This window comes from Corythoichthys intestinalis, chromosome 2, assembly GCF_030265065.1.
Source record: "Corythoichthys intestinalis isolate RoL2023-P3 chromosome 2, ASM3026506v1, whole genome shotgun sequence".
In the NCBI taxonomy this organism is placed as follows: Eukaryota; Metazoa; Chordata; class Actinopteri; order Syngnathiformes; family Syngnathidae; genus Corythoichthys; species Corythoichthys intestinalis.
The window spans coordinates 44,063,588-44,074,433 of NC_080396.1; the positions used below are offsets into that span (position 1 = coordinate 44,063,588).

The 10,846-nt window shown below is 44.7% G+C and overlaps 1 protein-coding gene and 1 pseudogene across 3 annotated transcripts in view; one reads left to right on the forward strand and one right to left on the reverse strand.

Annotated features, from left to right (window-relative positions):
* Window positions 1-10,130, reverse strand: part of mmp23ba (matrix metallopeptidase 23ba) — a 30,845-nt gene extending 20,715 nt beyond the window's left edge. Inside the window, exon 1 of one of the 3 annotated variants that reach the window (XM_057860985.1) lies at window positions 10,014-10,130. In XM_057860985.1, the coding sequence (XP_057716968.1) occupies window positions 10,014-10,125 (112 nt within the window). In that variant the 5' untranslated portion in view covers window positions 10,126-10,130. Of the gene's footprint in view, window positions 1-3,097; window positions 3,326-10,013 lie in introns of those variants that run through there. The other 2 variants (XM_057860976.1, XM_057860993.1) reach the window with 2 other exon arrangements.
* On the forward strand, window positions 6,064-6,210 carry LOC130912574 (uncharacterized; annotated as a pseudogene).
* Window positions 10,131-10,846: the final 716 nt, after the last annotated feature.

The following is a 10,846-nucleotide window of genomic DNA, read 5'->3' on the forward strand; positions in this document are numbered from 1 at the left end:
GCGTTTGATAGAGCAACATGTCTATATGCTGCCATAGCAGTTTCATGGCGCATAAAGCCCCCGAACTATTTTTAATTTGTCCGTTTTACCCTGAAAACCCCCATTTACAGACGTCTCGTAACCGCTTTTGTTTCAACCCAGCCATAAAACCTAGGTAATTAATTATATTTATTATTCAAAATGTCTGTCATTTTTAGCTTGGAATCATTAATTAATGTCTTATATTTCGTTTACAAAAAAAAAAAAAAAAAAAAAAAAAAATTCACTCGCGTATTTTAAAATTTTAAACAAATTGCGTCAAAATGAAAAAAAATGGCATCCGTAAAAAAGTCACGGATATCTACCTCATAACTATCGCTTAATTGTATTTTTTTTGTTAGTGTCACATTTTCTCTGATATGTTAGAAAGATGATAAATAATCGATCCAAACAAAGAAAAATTGAAAAAAAAAAACTGTTTAAAAGGGTAAATATATGAAAAAGAAAATCACGACCACTCCTTGATGTCTGCGATTTCTGCGCCGCGACCCTTGTTATATTCCCATGCTTCACCCATAAAATCCCAAAATAATCCAGCTGTGGCCATTCACAGCTGTGAAAAAAGTCACGGCGTCTGTAATTCTGCTCTCGCGTGCTCTCATCTCCAGTTAGGGTTTTGCTGTTTATTTATTTATTTTTTTTAAATGTCCTCCTGTTCAAAATTTTCCTTCCCCCAGAAAATTGAGATTTTAAGCTTTCCAATGATGTATCACACATGCATATCGGACAATTTTGAAATTTGGCCAAATTGGGGGTCTCAGAGCGGAACTTCAAGTCACCTGAGTGTTTTATATATATATATATATATATAGTATATATATATAGGTTCAAGTCACCTGAGTGTTTTGTTTTTTAAACAGCAAAACCCTAACTGGAGGCAAGAGCACGTGAGAGCAGAATTAAAGACGCCACGATTTTAACGAGATATGATCACATACTTACCTTGTTTCGATCCAAAAACATGTAGCATATCACTGAGTGTCAAGACACAGCTGTGAATGGCCACAGCTAGATTTTTAGGGGATTTTATGGGTGAAACATGGTCATATAACAAGGGTCGCGATGCAGAAATCGCAGACAACAAGGAGTGGTTGAGATTTTCTTTTTCATATATTTATCCTTTTAAACGTTATTTTTCATTTTTCTTTGTTTGGATTGATTATTTATCATCTACTATATCGGGAATAATGCGACAGTAACAAAAAAAAAAAAAAAAAAATACAATTAAGCGATAGTTATGAAGTAGATATCAGTTACTTTTTTACAGACGCCAAAATTTTTCATTGTGATGTCATTTGTTTAAAAGTTTAAAATATGCGAGTGAATAATGTTTTAAAGTCGTTTTTTTTTTTTTTTTTTTTAACAGACTATCAGACATCAATTAATGATTCTAAGCTAAAAATGACAGACATTTTGAATAAGAAATATGATTACTCACCTTCTTTTTATGGCTAGGTTGAAACAAAAGCGGTTGCGCGACGTCTGTAAACGTGGGTTTTCAGGGTAAAACGGACAAATTAAAAATAGTTCGGGGGCTTCATGCGCCATGAATCTGCTATGGCAGCATATTGTTCTATCAAACACAACAGTTCTTTTGGGTTCAAATACAGCAGTTTCTTTTAAAGAGGAGTGCAAGAGCAGAAACTGCTTTTTCAGCCTTGTCTGTGTTTTCCGCCATATATATATATATATATATACAGTGCTGCTCAAAAGTTTGTGAACCCCCTCAACATTTTGGAATTTTCTATTATTTCAACCTGATTTCCTAATCAATCAATTCAGTAGTTTTTTTTTGTTTTTTTAACAGTTGTGTTGTCGAGACTAAATTAAAAAGAGTTTTCATCAACTGATGTAGGTGCAAAATTGAACTGTTTGGTCACAACCAAAACCGCCATGTCTGGCGAAAAGTCAACACTGCATACCACCAAAAGAACCTTCTCCCAACAGTGAAGCATGGAGGTGGGAATGTCAAGATCTGGGCTTGCTTTTCATCCTCAGGACCTGGACAACTCCACATAGTCCAGGGAATCATGAATTCTGAGGAATATTGTCAAATCCTAGAACATAACCTGACGCCATCTGTTTTGAAGTTAAAGCTTGGCAGAAGGTGGATCATGCAACATGATAATGATCCAAAGCATTCCAGCAATACAACCAAGGAATGGCTGAAAAAGAAGAAGATTCGTGTTCTGGACTGGCCCAGTCAAAGTCCTGACCTAAATCCCATTGAAATGCTGTGGCGGGACCTGAAGCGAGCAGTTCATGCCAGACGCCCATCAAACCTCTCTCAACTGACTGCGTTCTGCAAGGAAGAATGGGCAAAAATCCCCCAAAGTAGATGTGAGAGGCTGATTAGTCACTACAGAAACCGTTTGGTTGAGGTAATCTCTGCTAAAGGAGGCGCAATATCCTATTAACTGAAGGGGTTCACATACTTTTGCACACATGATATCTGAGTTTTTCTTAAATCAACCACTTTTGTTAAATAAAGAATGACAATATAACTATTTCTTTTGTTTCAGTCCATTATTTGGAATGTCAGTATTGTGGATTTGGGTATAACTTAACATTTAATAAGGTTATTTTAGTTTTTTTTACAAAAAATCTGACCATCGCTGTGGGGTTCACAAACTTTCGAGCAGCACTGTATATATATATATATATATATAGCCTGTTTTTACAGTGGCGGCAGAGTGGGAAAGTGTTTTACAGTTTTTATTGATTTTTATTTTATTGATTTCGTTTTTATGAACTTGTAATTGCATTCATTAATATATGGACATCACATTTTGGGTCATGTCGGCCCACTTGTAAACCAAATCTGAGAAGTATAATGTCAACTAATCGCTCTGTCATACCAGTAGTCATGATTTTTCCATTAGTGTGTTTATAACATTCTGTTTTAGGTAAGTGACTGACATTTTGGCTTTACTAGCAGAGTCGGTCATGCCTATTATAAGTTGAGCTTAGTCGTGCAGTCCAATAGTTTTCTTTGTACGCTTTGATAACAAATTGTAATAACTTGTGTGACGCAAATGGGTTTGCTCATGCAGCATACCTCGGTCCTCCAGGAGGGAAACGCGGTGCTCCGGGGCATCCCTCCCAGAAAGAGGCTGAGCAGCCCGGCTGCCAGCAGAGGCGCCCACCCCCACCTCCTCGGACAGCTCCCCCCAATGGCCGCCGCGGAGGTGCTCTGGCACCTCCGGGAGAACGGCGTCGGCGAATGGTCCATCGAGCGGCTACTCTTCGGCCATTGCGCTCGCTCCTCCGTGCACCGGAGCTTCTGCGAGTCCCGAGTGGGAAGGGACGTGTGTGTAAAGTGTGCAGTGTGCAGCTCTGCTGCTTCCTCGCTTTGCGCGCCTCGCCGCGACTCGCAGTGCCGCGCCACAGTCTTGGTTTCACATTACTGCACACGGGGCAGCAGGTCAGCGTCGAGACGCTCTAATTGGAACCAAACGCGCGGTGTCCATCCTGGAGCCACAGCACACTTCTCCAGTCTGGCTGCATCACTAGCACGTGGCCTGGAATTTCTAACTTGGCTCCGAGTTATCTTTTTATGCAACTGCTGCTTTTCACAAGAGGTGGTTGAAGTATAGGAGCCTATTCACACTCACCTTAAGTCAGTGGTTCTTAACACTAGAAGTCCCAGAGAATTCTGGTAGGCTACTCCTAATAGTCAGATTTATTTATTTACATTTATTTATGGAGTTTTGCACTTTTCACACATTTAACTCACTTCTCTTACACTACACCAGTACTTCTCAAATAGTGGGGCGCGCCCCCCCAGGGGGGCGCAGAGCGATGCCAGGGGTGGCGCGTGGGACCTCGGGGAACATACTTTTTTTTTTTTTCGTACTAGAATAAAGTGTACTTGCACATCCACTCAGTGGGTGGCAGCGGCGCTCTCATTTTCAAAGTGCGCGCAGTATTTTTGAAGTAAGCAAGAGCACACGGAAGAGACTCATGAATGAAGAGCTGGAGAGCTGTGCGCCGTTTTCGAAAGCCGTTTTTCCGGCCGGACTCACGCAGCGACCCACTGTCTTCTCCGGTTCTCACGTGTCCGCCCGAACAGTGCCATTTTCGCTTTGGGATCGTCACGACGACCGCCCTCACCTACGGTTCTCCCTCGGCCGCCGAGAATGTGCTTTTTTCGGGCCGTTTGCCTTTTGGCTTTGACATTTAATACAGTGGTAGACGAGGAAAGACCACTGTTTACTGTGTCTAAAAATGATTATAGCGGACAGCCGGAAGCCAAATCAAGTAAGACGCCACTTAAAGACATTAGACCCCAATCTCATTGATAAGCTGCTTGGTTGTTTTTCAGCGAAAACGTGCCGAATATTGCCAACAATCGTCCCGCTTTGTCAGTGTTATATCAGTAAACCAGTGAGCACTGTTAGCATGCTCAGTGCAATATAACCCCACGTCATTGCAAACTGGAGGTGATACTGGGAGCTGCGAAAATAAAAACTGTCCAAAGACACTTTTTTTTCTTCTATTCAGTTTTGTTTTTTGAATTCAATTTGAATTTGTTAGTATTCACTGATTTTATTTTTCAGTATCAAATGGTCAAAAATGTACCTTGAGTGTATTTTTACTGTTTGGATGGGATTTTTTTTTTTTTTTAATTCAGGCAAATTGCTGCGTGTTAAGTCTTTTCTGTTACAAACAAAACAATGTTAATAAAGTTATACTTTATAAGTTGATCTCTGTTATTTTCTCTAATAGAAAAAAAGAATACAATGTGAGGTAGAGGCATACTTATAATAGTAATAGACAAATGATACTATTTAAAGTGGCGGCAGAGTTTGGGGGGGCGCGAAACATTTATGTCTTCCTTGGGGGGGCGTAACAGAAAATAACTGAGAAGCACTGCACTACACACAAAAACAGAAAAAAAATGGCCCAAATGTCTACATTGTTTTGAAATACAGCGTTTTAGAACTGCAATTTGAGTGTAAAGAAGGAATTGTTTCTATAATTTAGAAGGACTGAATCAGGGGCATGGAGCATGAATTTTGGTCATTGTGTCTGAAGTTAGAAGAAGAAAATGTCTGAAAACTTTGAGGAAAAACAGTAACAGGCTGAATTTGTGTCGTGTGAAGGGGAGAATATTAGGAGTACTTGTCTTGGGAAAGGCCGAGTCGGCGTCTGCTGGGTTTTCTAGTGTTAATCGAACCCCAGGTGTTAGGTGAGTAAGGGGTTCAACGAAGGTTAGGAAGGCACAGGAAACTATTTTCGTATGCTGAATAAAAGACAAACTGGCAATTTAGGGCAGATTTTGCACAAGTTTTATTTCATATTTCTTTATTTTTCCAGTCCTCTATCGCAGTGGTCCCCAACCTTTTTTGAACGGGGGACCAAAGTGGGCCTCTTTTCCACGGACCAGCAATGTGTAGCAGAAAAATACAGTAAATATAAAATAACACGACGGGGGTAAAAACGAAGGTTAAAGGGCAGCTGAAGAGCTTTTTGGATTTTGTTCTTTAGCGTTTTACTCAGTTGAATTGTATTAAATGCATCATTCGTTGTCTCAAAACTCATATTATTATTTTTTTTAATCGACCGCGTAGTTTTTGAGTTACTGCCGTAGCAATGAGGAACGCGCCTAGCTGCCGACCGCTACCTGATGACGTAACTTCCAGGGGGCCTCGCCTGCACTCTCAACACGAAAGTATAGCACCACGCTATCCTCGCCATATATTGCAAACATTTTCTGGGTTGTACTCTGCCATCCTGATGACAGATAGTATACGTGACCTGCCACCGGAAGGCCTCTAACGGCCAGCCGGTGAAAGGCTCCTACAGCCCTGCGGGTTCTTAGGTCAACACGGTCGCAGCCGCCTTGGAACTGAACCCTCAGGTCCGGGGTACCCAACTCTCCACCCGGCCAATGGGGGGGTTCAATGACTCCGCGTCGTTGCGCGCGGAGCGGCTGACGTTATCTGAACGCCGTCTCGGAGAAAAAGCGGCCCTCTCGGTCTGAAGGCAACGGAACAAAATGGGAAGAATAAAAGAGCAAACGACTCTTAGCGGTGGATCACTCAGCTTGTGCGTCAACGACTAACGCAGCTAGCCGCGAGATCTAATGTGAATTGCAGGACCCATGGATCATCGACACGCACCTCGCGGCCCTGGGTTCTTCCCGGGGCTACGCCTGTCTGAGCGTTGCCTCGCCTCCGGGAATCGCACCCCGCGATTCGGCGGCTGGCCCACGGCTGGGGCTGTCGCGGTGGGTCAGGGACAGGAGTCCTCTCCTAACCCCACCCGCGACAGCGTCCCCCTCAATGCGCGTACCGAACGGAAGAGGTGCGCAGGCGGCCTTCCGAGTGGAGGTGCCGGGGTTGTCGCGTGGCTGCCGGTGGCTCTCCCGGCTCGTGCAGACCGCGCACACTCCGCACCTCTCCTGCCTCGGTGCTGTTTCGCCGCTGTTCTCCTCCCCGGCCAGCCACGGATGGATCGCGTGCGCGACGGCACACGGGCCTTCACGGCCCGGCCCCGTGCCGGCCAAGCCGCCGGGCGCTCTCCCTCAGCTCCAGCCTCAGATCTGACGAGACGATCCGCTGAATTTAAGCATAATACTAAACGGAGGAATTGAAACCAACAGTGATTACCACAGTAGCGGTGAACGAAGATGGATCCAACCCAGCGCCAAACTATGACTCTCTAAGCCCCTGGAGGGGGCGTCGGACAGTAGTGGGGACCAGTTGAGGATAGGGCTGTTCGGGCCTCTGCTCCTCCCTCCTGAATTCTCAAATGCCTCTGGCAGGTGTGCATGTTTTATCCTAATTACAGGTTGGAGGTCAGACCGGTGGAGCGGCCACAGGTGCAGGCTATCACCATCAGCAGCCTTTAAAAGCCAGCGGACGCCTCACCTCATCGCCAGATCAACTCGTCTAGTTCAGCTGTCAGTTGCATCACGCCTTGCTTATTATCTTTGTCTTTGATTCTCGGCTCACGATATTCTGCTTTTTGCCCCAGGACCTGTTTCTGCACGCCACTTGTCGGATCCCAATGCCTGGTTCTTCCCTGAACACTGCCTGCCTCTCGCCGGTCTGAATTCCACGAGCTTTGTTTGCAAATAAACTAAACATTTGTGGCTCACAGTCAGTTGTACCATTGTCTGCTCCGGGATCCCCTCCTATCCGCGCAACCCTAACAAGACTAGTTACACGCTGCACCGCCAAGTGGTCCCGCTAGTAACGGGCAGTGGAGATACCAAGCTCGGCTAAGCAGCCTATCCTGAGGGGGGATATAGGTGTGGCCCACCAACCCCCGAGAACGAGGCCTAAACGAAATATTACTGTACCCACGGCAGGGTTCAGTCGTGAAAGCCAGCATTGCCGTCACTGGCCCCAAAATGTGGCAACCACGTGATCGGGGAATATCGCCGCCCCGGTCCGCAATCAATCGGGCTAGCCCCTAGTGGGGTTTGCCCACCAGGATGCCATCCTAGGCATAAAAAATGGCCATCTTGGGCTCTGCCCACCAGGACGCCAAACTGGTAAAAAGTGGCCTTTAACTGGACTGACACAGCGGGATGGGCGGATAGTACGTAACCAGGCCTGCTTGCTAACAGCTGGCCCTGCTATAATAAATAACTGGATACGCAGCGGTGGGCTCGGAATCATGGCAGGTGCATGAGTCGCCCGTCATGTTTCAGCACTGATGACGGACGTGACGGACACGTGATCAATCCGGAAAGCGTATGAATTCTGAAAAATAGCCAAATGTCTCCTCATCTAATTAGTGACGCGCATAAATAGATGAACGAGATTCCCTCTGTCCCTACCAGCCCACTAGCGAAACCACAGCCAAGGGAACGGGCTTGGTGGAATCAGCGGGGAAAAAAAGACCCTGTTGAGCTTGACACTAGTCTGGCACTGTGAAGAAACATGAGGGGTGCAGAATAAGTGGGAGGCTCCCGGCCTCACGCTGGGGCGCCGGCGGTGAAATACCTCTACTCTTATCATTTTTCCCACTTACCCGGTGAGGTGGGAGGGCGAGCGACCGGGTGGGGTCTACCTTCTGGCGCCAAGCGTGCCCTGTGGCCCCCTCAGCGGGTGGGCCGGGTGCGCGACCCGCTACGTGGACAGTGGCAGATGGGGAGTTTGACTAGGGTGGTACACCTGTGAAACGGTAACGCAGGTGTCCTAAGGCGAGCTCAGGGAGGACAGGCACCTCCCGTGGACCAGAAAGAGAAAAGCTCGCTTGATCTTTATTTTCAGTGTGAGTACAGACCGTGAAACCGGGGCCTCACGATCCTTTTGACTTTTTGGGTCTCAAGCAGGAGGTGTCAGAAAAGTTACCACGGGGACAACTGGCTTGTGGCGGCCAGGCGTTCATAGCGATGTCATTTTTTTATCCTTCAGTGTCTGCTCTTTCTATCATTGTGAAGCAGAATTCCCCAAGCATTGGATTGTTCACCCACTAACAGAGAAGAGCTAAGTTCAGACCGTCGTGAGACAGGTTAGTTTTACCCTACTGATGATGTATTGTCGCCATAGTATTCTTGCCTAGTACGAGAGAAAACGCAGGTACAGACATTCGGTGTATGTGATTGGCTGATGAGCGAATGGTGTGAGGCTACCATCTGTGGAATTATGACTGAACGTCTCTAAATCACAATTCCGCCTAGCTGCGATGATAACGTAGCGCTGCCGCTTAATTGCCTCGTTTGCTAGCTTTTTGGCTACGTATTATGCAGAGTGGACTTGCCGTAGGCTCTTCTGTCTCATCAGGCTGCCCAAAGACGTCTGTTTTTCCGTCATCTTTGCTAGCGTGTGGGTTTATTATTTCTGGTAACAAAACTGATGCGTCTGCATCATACGTGATTATCGAGGACAAGCACACATAGATATAAAAAATAGATGCTACCTCCAATTGATTTCTATGATGACATCCTATCCAGTTTTATTATTATATCTATTGACTAGTCCAAGCAAAACAACTGGCAGTATCCTGTCCGCCATTGCTGAAGTGCGCTACACACAGCTAGCAGCAGGCAGCTAATGTTACTGTTTACTGTGACGTCACAACAACACTCTTGTAGCATTTGGGGAAGTGGCAGGTCAGATTTCTAATCTCTGACAAGGAAAAATATAATTGGAACTCCACTTGAACTGGGAGATCCTAGTCGCTAAGTCGGGGGGAAAAAAATACCATTTCACAAGTATCTTCAATCTGATGTCACACGACAAAATGGTGCTCAAGACAACGTATTGATGACATTGTATTGGAGTTAAAGTAAGTTTGTTTGATGCACCATTTTGTCATCATACAGTAAATTAGCTTAATGATTTGATATTTTTTATATTGCCTTTTCTGCAAGGATGTAACTAAAGAAGGAAGTTACAGTGTTTGCAATTTATCCCAACCATTATTTTTCCTTTACTTTTTGATCGCCTATGAAAAGGCAGGGTTGCTGGAGGTCAAAATGTCTTTAAATGGCCAAAATAAAAAACAACAAATTGTCGTTATCAACCATCTTTGTTGTTTGAATTTGCTTGGAAAGCTTTGAGGGTTGATTTTTCTATTGTGTCAATAATGGATGATTTATGTAAAGAACATTTTCATTATTTAAAGAAAGGAACATCCAACATCAGTACTGATGCCAAAAGCAAGCAAGCAACAAAAATAAATAAAATAACAAACCATAAGACATTAAAAAGTCTGACGCAGGGTTCAGAGCCAGGGAATAAAACATAAAAAAAAACAAAAAACAAAACTGGTTTTAGAGATGGACAGTGATGGGCCCTGGTATTTAATGTCGTCTAACATGAGAGAGACGGTTGTGTGCACACGTCATCAATCGCTTTACATACGCACTCTCAAGAACAACTGTCACATTTTTAAACAGGCATTTTACAGGAGAGCACGGCTCTGGCCGTGCATTTCGACTCTTTGGCCAATCATATCGCAACAATAAGGGAACGTCAATGTGCATGTGTGAGCGGACGTGTTTTCTGTCTTACCTAGTGGAGAAGAAGAATATGGTACGCCCGGTGGTGGCTCTGTTGTACAATTAACGTCTTTAGTTGGGCAAATTGAAACTCCTCTCACCATTTTGGCAGTGCTCTCCGGCATTTCATGTTCCACATCTTCAATCCTTGGTTCTTGCTCAGTAGTTGTTGTCACTTTTGAAAGCTTAAGTTTGAAAAAATTTGATTTATCCATCTTGCGTAATCTGTTCTCAGGTGGTTTTGGCTAAGCAAAGCAAATGACCGTCTAAGACAGGGGTCCCCAAACTATGGCCCCCGGGCCGTATACATTTGGTCTGGCCCCCTGAGCTATACCAGAGAGCATTTTGCTAACCCAGCTAACTACGGGCAGTAGGCAGGGGACACCCTGAACTGTTTGGCAGCCAATCGCAGGCGAGGAGATTGGAGACATACAACCATTTACGCACACACTCATACTACGGACAATTTAGAGTGTTCAATCAGCCTACCATGCATGTTTTTGGGATGTGGGAGGAAACCGGAGTTCCTGGAGGAAACCCACGCAGGCACGGGGAGAACATGCAAACTCCACACAGGAAGGCCGAAGCCCGGGATTGAACCCTTGATCTCAGAACTGTGAGGCAAACGTGCTAACCACTCAGCCAACGTGCTGCCATAATTATTGTATTATATTATATTATATTATATTATATTATATTATATTGTTTACTTTTGTTCCGTGAAGAATCCAGAAAGGGTCATTTGATTGTGGCTTTCTGAAAAACAAAAAATTTTTACATTTAGGCACTCCTGCAATCGTCACACTTTTTCTGTTACAAACGGACCCCGGCCCCACATCAGAGATG